This window comes from Hemicordylus capensis, chromosome 1 (assembly GCF_027244095.1).
Source record: "Hemicordylus capensis ecotype Gifberg chromosome 1, rHemCap1.1.pri, whole genome shotgun sequence".
In the NCBI taxonomy this organism is placed as follows: domain Eukaryota; kingdom Metazoa; phylum Chordata; class Lepidosauria; order Squamata; family Cordylidae; genus Hemicordylus; species Hemicordylus capensis.
In genome coordinates this window covers 171232647-171253112 of record NC_069657.1, presented here as the reverse complement: position 1 = coordinate 171253112, position 20466 = coordinate 171232647, and the positions used below count along the sequence as shown (strand labels likewise).

General features: G+C 42.4%; 1 protein-coding gene and 1 long non-coding RNA gene across 11 annotated transcripts in view; one reads left to right on the top strand and one right to left on the bottom strand.

Moving 5' to 3' along the window:
- Positions 1 to 20466, bottom strand: part of THSD7B (thrombospondin type 1 domain containing 7B) — a 690438-nt gene that overhangs the window by 269056 nt on the left and 400916 nt on the right. For all 10 annotated transcript variants that reach the window (XM_053254956.1, XM_053254972.1, XM_053254939.1 and 7 more), the window contains 3 exons: positions 13392 to 13507; positions 6481 to 6613; positions 5200 to 5303 (listed from right to left, as the gene is read on the bottom strand). In XM_053254956.1, the coding sequence (XP_053110931.1) occupies positions 5200 to 5303; positions 6481 to 6613; positions 13392 to 13507 (353 nt within the window). The remainder of the gene's footprint in view (positions 1 to 5199; positions 5304 to 6480; positions 6614 to 13391; positions 13508 to 20466) is intronic.
- On the top strand, positions 1875 to 5008 carry LOC128327055 (uncharacterized). Its single transcript, XR_008308430.1, has 2 exons — positions 1875 to 2652; positions 4471 to 5008. It is a non-coding gene; the product is annotated as an uncharacterized LOC128327055 (long non-coding RNA).

Below are 20466 nucleotides of genomic sequence, written 5' to 3'. Positions count from 1 at the left end.
AACTGGGCAAAGAGGCACCTTTAACCGTGGTGATTCTCTTTATTTAGCAGGGGGAGAGTAACTGGCCCTCTCCACCCCCGGCACAGTACCTCCAGTGACTGTTGCTGGTGTCTATCTTATGTTTCTTTTTAGAATGTGAGCCCTTTGGGGACAGGGAGCCATCTTATTTGTTTGTTATTTCTCTGTGTAAACCACCCTGATCCATTTTTGGAAGGGTGGTATAGAAATCGAATTAATAATAACAACAACAACAACAACAACTAGCTGACCCCGTACAGAGCATCTGTGTGCTCTTTGGGGCTGGCAGTTACCTCTCCCCCCACCCTTCTGCCCCAGTCTCTGCTTCCAGGCCCAACCACATCTCCTCCCCACTGCCACTTCTGCCCCCCCTTTCTTTCCCCCCTCCTGGGCCTTGCCTCCGCGGCCGGGCCTGCCACCTCTGGCCTCCATGGCTGGGCCACAGCAGCGGCAACCAATCCTCCTGGGTGAGCCTCAGCCAATCATGTGCGTCCGCCGCCCAACCAATCACCTGGGCTCTAGGACGCACATTCCAAGGCACACCCAGGAGAATTAATATAATAGATGATAATAATAATAATAATAATAATAATAAGAAGAAGAAGAAGAAGAAGAAGAAGAAGAAAAAGAAGAAGAAGAAGAAGAAGTTAAAAACATATACAAAAGCTTACAACAATTAAACAATTTAAAAATAAACCAGAGATTAAAAGCTAAAAATTTAAAAAGCTGAGAAAGCTTTGGGCAAAAAGATGGGTTTTCAGGTTTTTTTTAAAAACTGCCAGAGATGGAGAGGATCGTAAATCAACAGGGAGCACATTCCAAAATCTCGAGGCAGCGACCGAGAAGTCCCATCTCTGTGTAGCCACCAGACGAGTTGACGGTAACTGGAGACGGACCTCCTCAGATGACCTCAATGGGCAGTGGCACTCATAGTGAAGAAGACATTATGGGCGGTATAGGGGAGAGGGTGGGGAGAAGGATCCCCCTCATAACAGTATTACCAGTGGTTGGTTGGGGGTGTCAATTTCCTGTGTAGGTCCTAAAAACATCTACTTGACAGTGGATAATTTAGGGTGGGCAAGGGGTTAAAAACACAATCTTTTTAGGTTCTTCTTAGAGGATTTCATGTTTTGACAATGAACAACTGCTCAGAGGTCTGCTGGTACAAAAAAAAATCACATCAAAAAGAGAAAGGGATATAAATCTGGGAATGGTATTTCAATACACAGAACTGCCTTTATGCTCCTCAGATTAAAAGGGTACCTATCTATTGTGAGCATCATCCTAAAACACTGACTTAACCACAGTCTCTGAACAAGCCATGTTCCTTTCTTTCGTTTTGCTCTTGGGTTATCCAACCTTTGCAGCCTGTCATTAAAAACTGAAGCTCTAACCTTTTAAACATATGGTATGGCAAATGTGAATACCCTCTATGGGAAGAAACTTGTCCTGAAGTGTTTTGTTAGCAAAAATGGTCAGCATCTAGATTCTCCAGCTATGCTAAATTGATGCCAAGCGCTGTGCTTCAGCCCTCTATAGTGCAGGCCTGCTTCAGTGTTTCATATTTAGAAAGTTATGCTGTGTTGAATGGTCAAGGTCCAGTTACTGATATAAATGCAGCACGTACATAGGACCAGAATCTGGCATAAACGTTTTAAGTGTTTAGGCTGATATATTTCCTTTCAGCTTTGGCTTACTCCCACCAACCCCAGAAAGCATGTGTGATGGAATGTACATATAGGAGCTGGAGAGTAAGTGTGCAAGAGTGTGTGTTGCCATAGTAACCAGGCACGGAATGTTCAGAGGGAGAGGGATTTAAAAAGGAGGTCAGTTGGTCAGGAGATGACAGAGTTAGTTGCAGTTGCTGTTGGAGTTGGAGTGTGTTGGAGCTGATTGTTAGGAGTGAGAGCTTGGACAGAGGGTAGCAGAGAGGTTGTTCAGCGGTTTGTGTGAGATTTGATTGGTGAATGTGTGGAGACTGTGGAACCAGCAGCATAGTGGGGCAGTACTTTAAAAGTGGGGAGTGTTAAAAGTGTGAAAGAAACCTTGAGTGTGAAAGGTGCCCAGAGGTGAAATCTCCTAGTAACAGACAAGAACATCTGGGAGAATCCACTAAGTCTACAAACCAAGTTTTATTTACCTCTGTCCTAGTTATCTCACCTCCCCAACTGTTACTGTGGTGATCAGCCTTCCCCTCCCCCCAAAGAGTGAACCAGAAGTGAACCCTGTCCTGTCTGTCAGTGACCTCTAGAGATCGGCCAATCAACACACAGTGGGCGGCTCCTGGAGGACCTGAAGGCAGGAAGTGAAGGGGGTCTTTGTGCTCAGTTGGAGCCAGGCAGGGTGAACAACAGGTTGTTTGGCCTGGCAGTTGTGGCAACCAGGGGCTCTGCAGGGGCCTGAAGTCCATACCATGGATTTAGTGAGTTCAGGAGGGAAGCCAGGGCTTTGGCTTCGGGGGAAGGGTTTAGCCAGGGAACCATGTGTTAAGGAGCCTGTGTTAGATTTCTTTTTATTTTGTGCTTTTGCAAATCCTTAAAATTGGTTTATTGTGTTTTTACCTGTAACGTAACAAAGAGGAACTGAGCCTGAGCCCTTTTATCCAATCAGGGCTATGTAGAAGTCTGTGTAAAGGTGAATTTGTTTATTTATTTATTTATTTATTTAACTAACATATTTTTATACTGCCCAAAACTTATGTCTCTGAGTGGAATACAAGATAAAACATTAAAACATTAGTTAAAAACAAAAACAAAAAATTTAACAAACAACAATTAAATTTTTTTAAAAACAATATTCTAAAACAACATTAAAAACAATCAAAACAGTATCAGTTAAAAGCCTGGGTGAACAGATGTGTCTTTAAAGACTCTTTTAAAAATGTCAGAGATGGGGAGGCTCTTATTTCATTACGGAGCACATTCCAAAGCCTCAGGGAAGCAATGGAGAAGGCCTGTCCCTGAGTAGCCACCAGATGAGCCGGTGGCAAATGCAGATGGACCTCTCGTGATTATCTCAATGGGCAGTGGGGTTCATAACGAAGAAGACATACTCTTAAATACCCAGGGCCCAAGCTGTTTAGGGCTTTATAGGTTATAACTAACACCTTGTATTTTGCCTGGAAACATATCGGCAGCCAGTGTAACTCCTTCAATACAGGAGTAATATGGTCTCTCCTAGATGACCCAGAGACCAGACTGGCTGCCACATTCTGAACCAACTGTAGTTTTCAGACTACGTAGAAGGGCAGCCCCACATAGAGCACATTACAGTAATCCAGTCTGGAGGTTACCAGCAGATGTAACACTGTTTTGAGGTAATCTATCTCAAGAAACAGATGCAGCTGGCGTATCAGCTGAAGCTGATAGAAGGCACCTGTGGCCACTGACTCAACCTGGGACACCAGGGAGAGACTTGAATCCAGAAGCACCCCCAGACTGCGTACCTGTTCCTTCTGAATAAGTGTGACCCCATCCAGAACAGGCAGATCAAAATCATCTCCCGAGTTCCAACCCTGCACAATGAGTACCTCCGTCTTATCTGGATTCAGTCTCAGTTTGTTATCCCTCATCCAGCCCATTACCAACTCCAGACAGGCATTTAGGGAGGTTATGCCCTCTCCTGATGATGCTGACATGGAGAAATAGATTTGGGTGTCATCAGCAAGGTTTTTAAAGGTTTCTTGCATCTGGGGGTGCTTTCTGAATCATCCTTGCAACTGGGTAACCATGATTTTAAAGTGTGCCACTCCAAACACCATCTGGAGTGATCTTTGGAAGTAATCTTGTAAAGTATTGAGTATTTCTTTTTCTTCTAGCTGTAACTAGAAGCTGTGAAAGCCTCAGACTGAAGCAGTCTGAAGTATTTTGGAAATAATGTTTTTCTCTTTTTGTTCTTTGTACTTTCACCTGCCTCTGAGTGGGTTTTTAACTCAGGAAAAGGGGTTTTACTTTGATGCAAACATGCTTCAATGTTGATTGCTCAGCAACTCACTCTACCAAGCTTTCTCTTCACGTGTAAGCTGCACGTGGAAGGTTTTCTGTATTTTTCCATTGGTAAAGAAGGACAGTTTCCCTGGAATTTCACACACACACAGGGGTGGGAATATAAGCTCTGTTAAAAAGTGTTAAAAGGTGGGCATGGTGGCAGCGATTGGACTACCAAAGGAACAATTTAAGTTTTAAAGGAACAGCCTTTGTTGAGCAATCATGGAGGGAATGATGCAGCATTTTTCTTTCCCCACATGTGGGCTTGCTTTGAGATAAAGGCTGGGCTTAAATCCACTATTTGCTACAGTTACATTTTATCAAGGAAGAAAAACTACTCAGAGAGTTAAACAGCTGACATACTTAGCAACTTTGTAGGAAGGTTTATGTGCTCTGCCTTGCAGAAATCTTTATTCCAATCAGTTGTAAACAATAAGCATATTCTTATTTTTCTTCTTCCCCTCAGGTTTTGCTTCATTTCAACACTGAACATATATGCCTATCTTGTGCTCACAAGGCTACATAACCAAGGAGTTGAGTAATGAGAGCAGGGTAATAAGTAATCAAATGGATCATACGGTGGCAGCAAAAGAGAGTAAAGACTGAATAAATTCCCAGAACCTGGAGACTAAGTTGCTGTAAAAAAAATTATATAAAAACAACTCAACTCCCTGGACTTGGCAAGGGTGTCAGGGTGGGTTCCTGACAGCATGTAGTAATAAAAATCCATGTAATGAGATATTGATAGCCATCATTGTTTCCCTCATCTCTGTCCTTTAGTTGGCATGGAGAGAAAGGGTCTAATTAGCACCTTCTTTGCTTGCATTTCTCTTTCATTGCTGGAGCAATGTCAGAGTGTCTCCCTCCCTTCTGACAAATTACAATGTAACTATAATCTGGGTCCAGTTTGCACATTAAAGATGTCATGTAAATTATTAATGACAATCATCTGTAAGATTGAATTGTACTTTTCATCTTCAGGGCAGTAAATACAATACAATGCAGTCAATTGTTTTTTTCATCCAGTTCCTGGGAGAGGGGAGGAGACATAAAAATATCTGGCTAATCCAAGAAGTCCATGCCTACTAGATTTCCCGTAAAGCCAAAGGCTAGATGGAAGGTCCCAAATGAAACTGAATTGAGAGATTTGGGAAACCAGTGTTTCAAAATGGAATGTTCATTTATGCATTCTTACCTCTTGTCTGCAAACCAAAACCACAGGCCTCATTGACTCCTAAGACACCTTGTCTTACAGACTCCGGCACTAATACACAATGACTCCATTTATGGACTTTCCAACTGAAACAGCAACAGAAGAAGAGATATGATTATATGCTCTCTCTTAAAAAAAAAAAATCAATCAAAGAGAACCAGACTATGAATCTAACTTAATCCTACGTTTCTCAGTATCAGACAAAAAGAGATGTTTAATCATGCTTCGGACCTGTGTGTCTATCTCCTGCCTCTTCTAAATACCAGCTGAAGGGGGGGAATCTAGACGGGACCACAGCGGGCACAAAGGGTTAAATTCCTCCTCATAGCATGGTTGCAATCCAGATTGCCCTCCCCCATGGCTGGTATTAAAAGGAAAAAAGAGGAGACATGTAAATCCAAAATTTTTATTAAATGCTTCCTCTTGCTTGGCCCTCAGGCAAAAAACACCTTTATTGTTGCCATCAGTGTCACCTATTACTGGTCTTGGACTAATGCTAGCCTTTGTCATGGCATGCCTTGTTTCTATACCCTTGAAGGTTTCAGTATGCACAGTTTCATTTATATGTCCATGCAATAGATAGTTTGAGAAAAAGAAAATGATCAGTGGCAAATCAGACTATATTGCAACTTTGAAATCAAAACACAACCAGCCAATATAAGAACGTTTATGGAATGTACAGAGTGGCAGATTCCAGCAGCAGACTGACACAGTCTGATACCAAGGAGGAGTATCATGTGGTAAGTGACTAGCAGATTAGTCAGTATGCCTTCATTTTTGTTTTGTCTAGTTATATAGCTATGAATAAGAATAATCTCATATCTAATGTGGCTTAGTACTTGTGTTCTTTCATTTCTTTTATTTATGGAGGGATTGATTCAAGATAGATTCAATAGTGCAGTGTCACTTTGAGTTTTATTCCTGCACAACCTTGTTTCACCGCAATTAATCTATACATCAGTAGTACATATAATATGATGAATGACTGCACTTTTGATTTTGAATGTATTGCTATATGTATTCTACCAAAGAAAACCACATGGCTCTGTGGTCACCAGGAGTCGACACCGACTCGACGACACAACTATACTTTACCATTTTTTAAGGGTAACAAATATCAAGCACAAAATTTTAAAGAGCAATCTAAGCTATTAAGAACATTGGGCTATATTTCCAATTAATGAATGGCAGTTAACAAATACATATAATAAATGTAGTCTGCAAATCCTATATTTAGCTATTCATTTATCGTTTTAACAGTACCTGTACATAGGGCAGAGAGGGATGTCTTCACATTCTCTTTCTTCAAACAAGGTGTCTGGGCATTCCTGTCCTCCATTGGCAACATCTTTAATAATAATTCTGTAGCGGGACTGTTTCATTGCAGTAGCATTATCTAAGAGATTTTTACAAATGTGACAAAAAAAATTATATAAGTAACAATTAATTTAAATGCATTAGTGACCTTGAGAAGTCCCTGACTTAAGATCCTGACTTTGGTTACAAGTATATACTAAAATATACATGTGTAGAATTCTTAAGGCTGTAATAAAATGAGAATTGTGCAATGCGATCAGGTCATGTGGTGGGATGGCTATGGAGATTCCCACTCATAAATCTTTCCTGTAGGAGTGTGCACGCACCGGTCCGGGGCTGTACAAAAGGCCTCCGGACCGGTCCGGAATTCGGCCGGTCCGGCAGTTCAGCAGGGGCGGGGAGTGTGTCTTTAAGGGGGGGTAGTACCTACCCCTCCCTCCGCTGCTCTTCCCCTCCAGTGCAGGACTTTCCAAAAGCGTTCTTGGGGCAGTAGAGTTCCTCCCTGCTGCCGCTGCCCCCATCGTTGTCTTCAAAGAGTTAACAAGTAGAAAAAGCTGGCACCACACATGTGCCCTTCATGGCACGCACGCTCATCTCTGCTGCTGGCGCGCGCGTGCCGCATACGTCATTGTGACGTATGCGGTGCCTGCGCTGGCAGCAGCAGCGGGCGCACCACAAAGGGCACATGCGTGGCGCCAGCTTTTTCTACTTGTTAACTTTTTGAAGACAACGACAGGGGCAGGGGCGGCAGGGAGGAACTCTGCTGCCCCAAGAGGGGGAAGAGTGTGGGGGGGGAAGTACTACCCCCCTAAAAGACACACTCCCCCCAGTGCCGGACCACGTCTCCGTGGTTCCATGCACATCCCTACTTTCCTGAGGAAAGTTACATGTGGATTTTTAATTTTTCACATCTCTCTACGGAAAATTATTTTAAAACAGTCTTCTTAAGAAAATGTTAGAGCAAAAGAGGCAGTATTCTGTCTTACCCTTGTATGTTTATTTATTTATATATATATTTATTTATTTATACACTTATATCCCGCTTTTTCTCCAAGGAGCAGAGTGGTGTACATGGTTATTTTTATCTTCAGCACAACCCTGTGAGGTAGTTAGGCTAAGAGATACATGACTGGCCCAGAGTCACCCAGTGAATTTCATGGTTGAATTGGGATTCGAACTTAGGTGTTCCCGCTCCCAGTCCAAAACTCTAACCACTACACTCATTCTTCCTCTAGTTCTATAATTGTTTTAAAAAAATTTTATTAAGATAAGATAGAGATCAGCATAAGCTACTTGAGATTTAGGTGACACAACTATGCATCTTTATCCAACAAGAGTCAATTCACTAAGGAAAAGTAGGTCCATTATAGTTAAGGAGACTACATAAGCATAGATTAACCCCTGCTAACTTGGTAAAGAGGCACCTTTTAACGTTGTGATTCTCTTTATTTAGCAGGGGGAGAATAACTGGCCCTCTCCACCCCCAGCACAGTACCTCCAGTGACTGTTGCTGATGTCTATCTTATGTGTCTTTTCAGATTGTGAGCCCTTCGAGGACAGGAAGCCATCTTATTTATTCATTTGTTATTCCCCTATGTAAACCACTTTGAAAAGCTTTGTTGAAAAGTGGTATATAAATATTTGTTGTAGTTGGATCCAGGGATCCATTTTATTTATTTATTATTTCTCTGTGAAAACCACCCTGAGCCATTTTTGGAAAGGTGGCATAGAAATTGAATAAATAAATAAATAATAAGGAAGTGAATCAATAGTTTTACATGGCGCAGGCTCTGCATTTCAATTCAAAATTATGTTTTCCTAATCCCTCATTTCCTAAAGCACAACAAAACCCACACATATTCAAGATGTATAATCATATTTTGCCAGGAAACTGTCTGATGACATTTAATGGACGGGCAAACAATAGGTGGGAAAAGTGGACACAGATTTCCTAGCTCAACTTCTTGTTTTTTATCTGATGAAGTAGATTTGTTTCATTGGTGATGTCTGACTTATTATTTTTAAATGCCCGTCTGCCTAAGCTCTCATTATGCTGGCACATATTTAATTTTATATCCTGGCAGGAAGTGCTTGCTCTTGCTTTGTCTGCAGCTTAGGCATTCAGCTGTTTATTATGTTTGTTAAATAATCTCTTCTATTTAATTCACATGCATACATCATGGAGTGATTTCTAAACTTCCAATCATGCTGCATTTTTAATTGTGCAGCACAAATTAAAGAAACTGCTGTACAACCATATCAATAACAAATCCAGTGAGCAACAAAATTCCCACAACTCAGTTTTTAGAATCATATTAAAATGATAACTCTGCCAAGGGGGTTAAATAATTAATTTGGAGGGAATTTTTTAATTGTGCAGGATTATTTAATAAACAAAGTAATTTACTAGTTAATTTATTCTTCTTATTCATATACAGTTCATTGAAAGTATAACAAAAAACAACAAATTAAAATACTTATTCACTGAGGCTGTTCTCATGAGCAGCCAAGTCTGGGCTTAGCTGCTTGTGAGAACCACCTGAACCCGCACAGATTCCAATAGTGCCATGGTGCTAAATCCAGCACCAAAGTCTGGCTCTTTGCCTAGGTTAAGGACACAAATGTGCCCTTAGCCCAGCTGCTGAAGTCATGTGTAAGCGTGGGCCATTTGCAGCTCACTCTGACACAAAGATGGGGGCCTAGAGCAGTGTTTCTCAACAGCCGGTCCGCGGACCGGTGCCGGTCCGCGAAGAGTTGAGTGCCGGTCCGTGGCTCAGGGAATTAACCCCCTCCCCCACTGTGAACCTCCTCCGTGTTTTTTTAAAAAATGTTGTTGAAATTCCAGCCGCCACGTGGCCGAGGGAATGGCTATGAGGAGTGTGTGTGTGTGAGCCAGTAGTCCTTATATCTCGCCCCACCCGCCTCGGCAGCGGCTGATAACAGAGCGACGCTGTAGCTTGCCATCTGGCCCGATGGCACTTCTCAAATGCGAGGCGAGCTCGTGTAGTTAATAGTTAAAAACACAGAGGTTTGCAGTTGTCCTGGACAGCCAGAGCGGCTTTGCTTCTGCTCCTCCTTTGTGAGTGTGTATAAATGTATGAGCCTAAATCTGCTGCTATCTAATTGAGGTGTTGGGATTCCTCGCGTGAGAAGTTGATTTGTAGTTTGAACACGTGGCTCATTCAAAAAGCCGGAACATTCAAATGATTTTCTCTCCTCTTCCCTCCTTCCCCTCTGGATTTTTTTTTTTTTTAATGGCGAGGTGGTGTGCCAACATTCATGCTGCCAAAGGGGCTTGGTGGCAAGACAAAAATAAAGTCATTTCCCCCAATCTCTCCTCCTTTTTCTTTTCTTTTCTTTTAAACCCACCATCCTACTTCCAAAAGCATGATGATTTCCTCTATCTCTCCAGATAATGCAGCGAGCGTTTAGTATTCTGATTTGATCACGGGCTCCCCCCCCTTTTTTTAACTCCAGTAAGAGAGCGGGGAAAGAGGAGTGGGTGTGGGAGGGACAGATACAAGCAGCGGCGGCTCCCCCCTCCCTTCTTGGTGTTTGTTTGTTTTGGCAAGACAAGGTGTGTGTGTGTGTGTTTTAAAGTTCAGTTGGGAGAATGTCCTCCAACTTCTCAACCTTAGCTACCCTTCCCCCGCCCCATTATCTTTCCGGGGGCTATTCTCTTCGGCTCATGTCCTGGTCGTTCCTGCCTCCGGTATGTTGCCCCTGAATGCTAACATGGACCGAGCTCTTTTTGCAAGAGGTGTTCAGCCTGGCTTGTAGAACTGGGCTGCACTTATTTAGTAGAGCTTCAGCTTCAGTAGCACTATGTGAGGCCTTTAGGGGGGTTGGCGCTCGGTTAGCCTGGGCGAAGACCTGCGTAGTTTGTGGTCCTCTCTTCTCTCTCCCCACTTGCAACTCACACACGCTGTCAGGTAACGTGCAAACTGGGATTCTTAAAAGCCTTTTCATCATTGAGGAGGAGCAGGGCCGCCATGAATTGGAAGAATATTTTTTAAAAAAACACGGAGGTTCACAGCATGCAGGGGGTGGGGGATAGAAGGACTACTGACTCACCCCCACACACCTGGCAGCCATCCCCAGACAACCCCTCAGTCACGCACCGGCTGGCATTGGAATTTTTAAAAATACATGGAGTTTCATGGCATGGGAAGGCAAGTGGCAAGCAGAGTGAGGTGCAGCGCGGTGGGGTGGTTCTTTCCATCAGTTTCATTTTAAACTTTCTCTCTCTCCCTCAAGCCAAACCTACCTATCATGTTTCCATCTCCTTTTCTAGCTTTTTCTTTCTTTCTCTTCCTCTCTCTCTTCAAGCCTGCCTCATCCTCTTTTCCTTTTTCTATCCCTCTGTCTCTCTCTCTCTCTCTCTCAAGCGAAGCCTACCCCATTCTCTTTCTCAAGCCAAGCCAGAACTATTTCCCCCCTCTTTCTTTCCCCGTCTTGCTTCTCTCTTTCCTTCTTATAAAAGCCTGTGTGGTGAAGGAGAAAAACAATCTTATCAAAAATTAAGAGAAAAACTTCTCTAATTTTTTTTCTTAGAAATGCTCCATGTTAAGTGTGATGATTTGGCAGAGGTAGAAAGGAAGAACAATGCATTTTATTGTTATGTTATGTATTTTGTACAGATTGTATTGTATTTATTTTATTAGAATTTTTAATTCAATTTATTTTATTTTAATTTAAATTAATCTTGGCCTGCCAGAGCTTCAAAATTTTTGATTAAATTCATTTCAATTAATTTCACTTTGATTTAATTAATTGATTGATATTAAGTTGAGTTGTGCACACCTGTAGTATACTTTAGTACTAATAGATAAACTTAAAACCCTTTTACTAACTGCTGGTCCAGGAAACTCTGCACAGATAATGTACCGGTCCCTGAAACTGCGCACTAAGAATTTACCGGTCCTTGACTCCGAAAAGGTTGAGAAACACTGGCCTAGAGCATCTGTCCCCTGGGGGAATCCCCCAGTACACCATGCCCAGCACATGGTGCACAGTGGGATACTCAGAGACTGGGATAATAAGTCCAGGTCTCAAGCAATCTGTCCTGCTCCATGCTGCACAGAGCAGTGTGGATTGTGTGGGAGTGCACTCTGCACTCCCACCAAGCACAGTATGATCCATCTGGCGGGGGGAGCAAGGTTTGCAAAGCTTCCCCCCAACCGCCTGGCAGGTCATGTGAATGGCCCCAATGTTTCTTAAATGATCTAGGACAGAGTTTCTTAACCTTGGGCCCCCAGATGTTTTTGGATTACAACTCCCATCATCCTCAGCCACAAAGGCCATGTCTAGGGATGATGGGAGTTGTAGTCCAACAACATCTGGGGGCCCAAGGTTAATAAACCCTGATCTAGGAAATGTACATAGGAAATGTACAAAGAATAATGTGTGTTTCATATTCAAAAGGGCAATGGGTTATTTGTGGACCTCTGTTTTGTGGAACCGACCACAAGTGAAAGTCAAACTTCCTCTATCCAGAGTCTGAAATAATGGCCCGACATTCTAATTTACATAAGACGGGGTGGGGAGGAGTATTATAAAGACACAATAAAGTAACAATATATGACACTGTATTGCAAACATATAGCAGAATCAAAGGAGATCCTCAACTAAAAATGGATATCTTTTCCAGATCCTTCTTCTGTTACATTACAATGTAGGCTGTGATGCCATTGTGAAGTGTAATCTATAGTAGCATGCTGAGCCATGGGACATTTGAGGAAAAGGCAATTTGCTACCTATTTTAGCTGCAAACGTAAGATTTGATCTAATAGGACGGTAGCTTCCCAATTTTAATGGGTGGTGTACCCCTCCTGAGTCTTCAGAAAATGGCAAGAACCCCCAATCAAACAAAAAACCTTAATGCAATAACATTTCATTTGTTTTACTTACAGTTTGAGAAAGAGATATCAAGCACCCCTCAGGGGACAATATTTTCCACATTGATGTGGAAAGATGGCTAATTAGAAATAATGAAACAAAGCAACTTACCAAAACTAGTGGGAGTAATGATACTATTTTTGTGGTGTAATCATAAAAGCAGCAGATGTTTCACCTCAACAGTTAAGCAAAAGACAAGAGAGGACTGGAAGGGTTAGAGTTTGGCCTTCAAGGAAATTCAGGGTACCCCCAGGAAAACACTCAAGTTTCCCTAGAAGTACCAAAACCACAGTATGGTAAGCAAAGCAAAATTTGGAATGGTCAATTCAACAGCAGCCCAATTCTGCCTGGCTTGGGTGCTGTCACACTGTTCCCCCTTTGTACTGTCTCTCTTCATAGACTGAGAATCTGTAGCCAAAACCTTAACTAATTTTGTCAAGCATTTAGTCAATTTTAGTGGTAGTGGTGGCGAAGACGATGATTATGATGATAATGACAATGATGATGGAGGAGGAGTAGGGGAGTGCTGTGATCAGGGTTCTGGAAAGCAATGGAAACCTGTCAGCAGCTTAGCAAGGGGAGAGGTGGCCTGTGTCCGCCTCCTCCCCAGCGGCCCCTCGGAGTGAGGGAGATAATGAAGATAATAGGGGAGGGTGGTGCTGGGGGGCCCTCAGGTGCTGGGGGCCGAGGTTCTTTGAACCGATCCGCTCAACTATAGCTATGCCTCTGAAACCCACCCAGCCCATTTCAGCTTGCCATGCTTTCGCTGCCAGTAGCTCAAATGGATCAGAAATGTAAAAAAGAAATAATAATTTCAGCAACATTTTAAACTAGGAAAAGTATAGCAACCTATTATTTGTGTATTTGTGTATGAGTAAGAGCTGGCTGAACAGTGTTCTGGCTGAAGGTGGAGGAAGAAAAGGCATATCAGATCAAGATACCTGTTTAAAGAAACTTACCATGTTGGCAGGTAGTAGAGCAGTGTGTCCATTCACTGAAAGGGGTCACCAAACAATCTTTTTTACATGGCAGCAAACACGGCCGGACTGTCTCTGGTCTGATGGATTCTGGACACCTATCAATACAATTGTAAATGTAACATATGAGAACTCTTAAAGGAAAACATAAGTATTTAAGAAAAATGCTGGACTAGGCAAAAAAAATATTAAGATTCATATGAAATAGCTCTGCATTTTAGTTGAATTAAAAATAAAATATAGAGCAGTTAAAGGCCTACTCATCTTTGATGAGTAAGAACTGACTCCAGACAACCCAGCTGCTGGCTTGATGCAAATAGCATATAAACATTGTATGTACTAACAGATTTTGTGGGCTTATTTGATTAAATTATAATATGGTTACCTTATGGTTATTGTTGTATTATTGTAGAGATCAATCCAATTATGAATTGTTCACTTTACCATAAACATAATTTGAGTGAAACCCATTCACCATTAAATAATTCCAGAGTTTATGATCTGCTGTCAGAACATTGTGACAGCACATCACACTTCTATACATTTTCATGATTATACACTATAGTATTATCTCCATTTTTTTTGTACTCCTTACCATGAAATCACAGAAAGGTCTATTAACAACTGGACATAGAGAGGTCGTTCTCATGATTGGGTGAGTGGGGCAGTGGGCCAGCAGGGGAGCAGGGAGGCTTGTTTTAATCACCTTCCACCCAGAAGATCAAGTTCTGGTGTTGGGAGCGCAAACCATGCTCTCAGACAAGTAGCTCTGTATTCCTGCAGCCCCCGGAGATCCCACAATGCACCCTGCGAGTGTGCAGTGCTTTGTGGGGATTATTCCTGTGATGGGCAGGTGCCCATCAGTGCTTCAGCACCAGCTCCAAGCAGCCGGCACTGACACACAATTGAGTAAACACAGTTATGGGAGCAAACTAGGCGGGTTTGCTGCCGAGAGCTGTTTGGTTTGCACAGTTCTTAAGGGCAGCCAAGTCCAGGCTTGGCTGCCCTAGCCTGGTCTTGGCTGCTCGTGAGAACGGCTTCATAATTTTGTATGGGATGATATAAAAACACACAAGCACAGGAAGAAACCATCATTAAGCAAGTTTAAGGGAATACCTTTGACAGTGAGAGCACTAGCATCACAGTTTGTGTATTGTGTGCCAAGTTTGGAGGAAGGTGGGGCTCACTGTTGCAACCTCTTTCCTGTGTTCTGGTGGGAAAATGCTTTCATTAAAGGCTGTTTTGGTGACACTCCTTCCCCAAGTACAGCTCTTATTATTTGTTTTTGCTTAAATCAAAGCAACACAGAAAGATCCCTTATACCAAGTCAGACTATTGGTCCATCTAGCTCAGTAAGTATTGTCAACATTGATTGGCAAAGGCTCTCCAAGGTTTCAGGTAGGAATCTCTCCCAGCCCTACTTGGAGATGCCAGGGAGTGAAACTAGGACTTTCTGCATGCAAGCAGATGTTCTACCACTGGGTTATGGCTCCATCCCCTATGGGGAATATCTTACAGCAGACAGTGCTCACATACAGTCACTCATTCAATGCAAACCTGGGCAGACGGTGCTTAGCAAAGGGGACAATTCATGCTCACTACCAACTCTCCTCCCTTACACTACAATCTAACAATCTGGGGCAAAAAATAAAATAAAATAAATCCCAGGCTCCCATCTACTATATAAAATTTGAATAATATTAGTATGTCAGCAGATTCTAATTTGAATTATGAGAGGGAGGAAAAGTTAACAGTTATTTATGATGAGGGAAATAAGCTGTCCTAAATGGGACAGTAAGATAAAATTAGCTTTTCTAAGTCTTAATTGCATTGTGGACAGATTGCTGGAAAAACACCCATGACTATAAGAAAACTTTCAAACAGAACCTTTCTTCATCACTGAAAGCCTTTAAAGTGAGGTCAGAACAAAAATGAATCATATAGCACGGGTTCTTTAGTACAGATAGTTTTGGGTAACATTTAACACTGTCAAACAAAAAGGTTTTTAAAATTAATCCAAGTGGGGGGGAAAGAAATGTATCATTTTAATAAATGTGAATGTTCTCAGAAGAATTCTCAGGTATAATGCTTTGTTGCTGTTGTTGTTGTTTCCATTATCTGTTCATTTTTAGTACTGTTCATTTTTCTATCCATTTTAAAGTCTGTAAAATGGAAAATGAATTTAGCTCCCACCTGAAAGTAATAGGTGGGAAAATCTTCATTTCATAAATTCAGCACAGTAACATAAATTGAATATTTATGCAGATACATAAATCTCTTTCTTGAAGTTACCCTGAGGTTAAGCATTGCCATAGCAGCTTTTAGAGAAGCACTGCATGTTTAAATATTTTATAAATAGTCAAAAGTGATATAATAAGCAGGTTTAGCCACAAACAATTTTTCTGCTCATTATTGTAATTAAATTCTAGAAAATATACACTTGGGCACACATGGACACTTGAAAATCCAGCAGGATAAGCTCTGCATGGGTTAAACAAAATCAAGGACCAAGAATTATTGAAAGATTTGCCCTATTCAGACATTATATTGTACCTGCATAGAGATGTCTATAAACATGTACATCTTTTCTCTGACTGATTCTAACTGGGCTCATTTTAAAAGTAAACCTGAGTTTGGTCACTGAAATACAGGAAACAGGATATGGATAGGAAGTGTACTGTTGTAAATGAGTTTGATGAGTTCTGTACTTGTGAATACTCTGTATAGAGTGCTGAACATAATTTATGAATAGGGCTGCAGGAAGCAACAAACAAGTTAAAGTTTTATTTTTCTGTATCAATACAGAAACATGTATCAACAGAACATGCCACCAGGGCACACACCCCCAGCACACCCTTGTCCCCCGCTCCATTAGCCCTTCCCATCTGCCACACTTCCCCCCTGCTGCTGAGATCAGGCACACACTACCCTGCACTGCCATGCCCCTTCCCCTTTTGTCAGTATGTCGGCACAGGGGGCATGGCCACTGCTGGGCATGAACATATGGACCCTCACCTTCTCCAGTCAGCAAGCGCTTTGTTCTCCCTCACTATGCTCCCTCACAGTGGAGGAGAGCTGGTCTTGTGGTAGCAAGCCTGAATTGTCCCCTTAGCTAAGCAGGGTCTGCCTTGGTTGCATATGAATGGGACACTAGAAGTGTGAGCACTGTAAGATATACCCCTCAGGGGATGGAGCCACTCTGGGAAGAGCAGAAGTTCCCAAGTTCCCTCCCTGGCATCTTCAAGATAGTGCTGAGAGAGATTCCTGCCTGCAACCTTGGAGAAGCTGCTGCCAGTCTGAGCTAGATAGAGCTATGGTCTGACTCAGTATATGGCAGCTTCCTATGTTCCTATGGTGTGTTTCGTGGTGAGTTTAGCTATGGGTCAAGTTGGACTCAGTGACTCCCATTTAAATCAGTGACTCCCAATTAAATCCAGTTACCCCCTAAGAGTGCCTGTTTGAAGAAAAGGGGTAAGAAGGATTCCCAGAAGGACTCCTATCACATATTTCTTTTAGACTTCCTCTTAGTACAACTCTCATTTCCACAACTAACAATGCCAAACCAGCTGCACTGTAGATTACTGCATTGAAGTCATACAGTATAGCCACATTAAAATATTTCTTTCCCTGAGTTGATCAGGGTGAAAGGACACATTTCAGAAACCTGAATGGATACAGTCACTTTCTAGTGCACCTTCATTGCATCAAATATGTATTCCTTTAAGACAATCTCCCTCCCCTCGCAATGATCCTAAATTATTCTGACATCCCACCAAAATACTTGGTAGGATGTCACTTAAGCTCAGTGTAACCCTCTCTTCTTAAAAAGCTTCTTCTTAAAAAACAAAGAACAAAATCTGCTTTAAACACTGTATGACACAACAAGTGACAAAAGCTAATGCTGATAAACTTCCTGCTTATGAATGGACACTAGATATTCTTTCCCATGCTCAATTAATCTCATTAACCTAAAGAATTTTAATTAACTTTACTGGAGTCAACACAGTCTGCTTATTTTTAACAGGATTGTTCTGAGAGATACAATAAGAATCAAAACCAGGTTGTAATTCTGTAGACTCATTAAAACTGCAAAAAGTAATTAGCCATGTCTTGATTTTTAAAAAAAAATACATTTGAGTGAACATCTGTACTTCTCACTCTCATGAGCTAGTAAAGCAAAGCAGAAGGTTGGGTCACTCATAGGGCTAATATGTCTATAATGTTTTTTCACAATAACTTCTATATAAATCAACAACTATCCATGTACACATGCCTTTCTTTTTGTAAGAACAAAATTTGTTAAATGAGTTATAAAATTTCTTGAAAATATATACTGGGATGCTTCTGTTCAAATGCTGCCTACAATTTAGGAGTTTGTGCACACACCAGAATATTTCTAAGAGTTTCCCCCTTAGCAACTGGCCCCACCAAACAAAAAATGCATATTGGTGCAGTAGCTCCTTACAGAAACACTGTGGGTGGTGGAGGTATACTGTACTGACTACAATTTCCCTTAAAACAACTCTTTGAGAATGCAAATTAAATTTTTAGGAATAGTTTGAACACCAGTTGGTGGGGGGGGGAAGGTCAATTGAAGCATCTTAAGACGGTCAGTTGAACCCCCATCCCCTGTTTTGGAATGCTAAACATGGGGGTTGCATGTCTGCACTACTTTTCCTTACTTTTCAACACCCAGAAAGGAAATCATGTAAGAAAACCTTGCTTTCAATAGGAATAGCCCTTCCCTTTGCTTACATCATTATGCCCAAGGGTGTACCATCCATTAGGCAAGGGGAGACCGTTGTCTCCTGCTCCGCTGCCTAGAGGCCAGTCATGCACACCTGTCCCCCATGGCCACGGTGGCCGCCCGATTGCAGCTAGCCACCTGGGCGGGCTGTGCAATGGCTGGCGGCCTTGGTGCAGTGAGGGCGGCAATTGGGGGGAGGGGCTTTCCCTTGCCTTCAAGGCAAGACCTGAACAGCTGCACCTGTGATCCCTCTCTCTTCTGGTCCGGGGGGGGGGCAGGTCAGCAGCCGCCTGCCTGTCTTGTCTGGCACTGGGACCATTTCCAGGGTGCCCCATCCTGTTGCGTCCCCACTCACACCAGTTTGCCCCCATCTACCTCCCCCTCTTTCTCCCTTCTCTCCCCACTCCCTTCCCCCCAGCCAGGTCTCCTCCTCCTCTCCAGCTCCGGCCACAAAACTCATCCAAAGTCTCACAGGAAATTCCAAAGTCCTCTCATGAGAATTCCGTATCGAGGTGGATGGGGGAGTGGGAGGGTGGTAGTGCAGCCGTCAAAAAGCCACCATTGGACAGAGCTGCAGCCAGGATTGTAGGCAGCAGATCTCACAGCAGAGAGCACCACTGGGACGAGAGAGTGAGGTACTGTAGCCCTAACGGTGTTTTCTCAATTTTCACAAGACCTCTTTCAGATAAGTTATTTCTTTTGATGCATCTGAAGTGTTATTAATCACAATTCTGAAATCGTTGCATTGACAGACATATTAACTTTAGTAAGTGGTATATAATGCAGGTTTATGAATAAATGTGCAACCAGATTTATCTCTCTGATGTCCTATATAGTCAGCATCTCTGCCCCCACCCCACCCAGTGAGAAGCAGTCATTTTCCATGGCACCAGGAAGAGTGGAGGGGGTTGGGTGAAATGTTTGCAGAGGCTGGTACTGCTTATGTGAGCTCCATTAACTTTGCTCTCACTAACTGTCCACAACGGTGTAGAAATGTAATAAATAAATGCCATTATCCAGCAAAATCTTTCCAATATACATGCAGAAAGTTTGGAGGCACACAGTGTGTGTGTGTGTGTGTGTGTGTGTGTGTGTGTGTGTGTGCGCATACCCTCCTCATTTAGCAGGCATTTTTCCATCCCTCCAAGTGTTGTTAAAGTTCATTAAAGTCCAGAGAGTTGGACTCAGTGAAAACTTGTGAAAACTTGGGAAATGTGTGTGTGGCTCAACTACCATTCATTGAGGGCAAGTCACAAATCTGTCAAACTTAGTTCCCCATCTGCATAAATGTGGCCCAACCCAGCCTTGCTAGACCATTGGAAGTATTTGTCCATGGTTTGTCTTCAGACAAATGCTGGAAGCATGGACAGAAAGCAGGTGGTGCTTCTGCGTGCATCAGCATGGGGACTAATCCCCAAGGTGTGCTCTCAGGACACTGTGCATGTGTACAGTGTCCCTGCTTAATTTTTTTAAAAGCATCTGAAGAGGGCTGCAAGTGTTGTATAAGTGTTGTATAAAGTAGTGATAGTCAGCCTTTTTTCCCTTGGGAGATGGACAATCCCGTGAGAGGAGTTGGATCACATGTCCCTGGTCTCCATGCATGCATTTGAGTGTCTATAAAGAGTCCTCATGTGTACATGCATTGGGCTCTCTCCACAAGATTGGGAATGCTGCTTTTTCAGGTTTCCCGATTGCTCAAGGAGAGCCCGCTGTGTATACAGTTATGCATGCACTTCTGTGCAGTGGCCCACTCACTGTTTTGCACATGGTCACTTGATGTTCTGGTCATTCTGTGTTGACTGCATTTGTGAAGTAGGCTGATAATGCTTCTTGGGTGATGAGCAGGATCTCAGTATGCTAATAAAACAGCATAAAGAGCCTTGCAAGAGAGGCCCCCTGTCACACACATCTGGTGGATGCAGAGCTGAGGCCAGATCAACATTCTCTCTAATTTTTTCCATCTGTGTGCAGTATGATTTTTGTTCTAGGTGGCAGTGTGATAATACTATTTCCACCCTACTAATTTGAATATTGAAGTATTATCACTTTAAGTAACTGTTTGATGAACTATTGCCTCATTTTTATTATACTTTGTAATAAAATAGAGTAGAATTGTAAAATACACTTCTTTTTCCTTCCATATTTATGGTGCATATTTATGGTGCTTAGTCATTGATAACTGGTTTCAGTGTTGATTAATAAGCTGCAGAAGAAGAGAGGTGGGGGCCTAGGGGTGGAGGGAGATTAAAAAAATGTGGGGAGACAGCCACGTTAAAATTAAAAGTGGGGTGGGGGGGACAGCCACTTTTT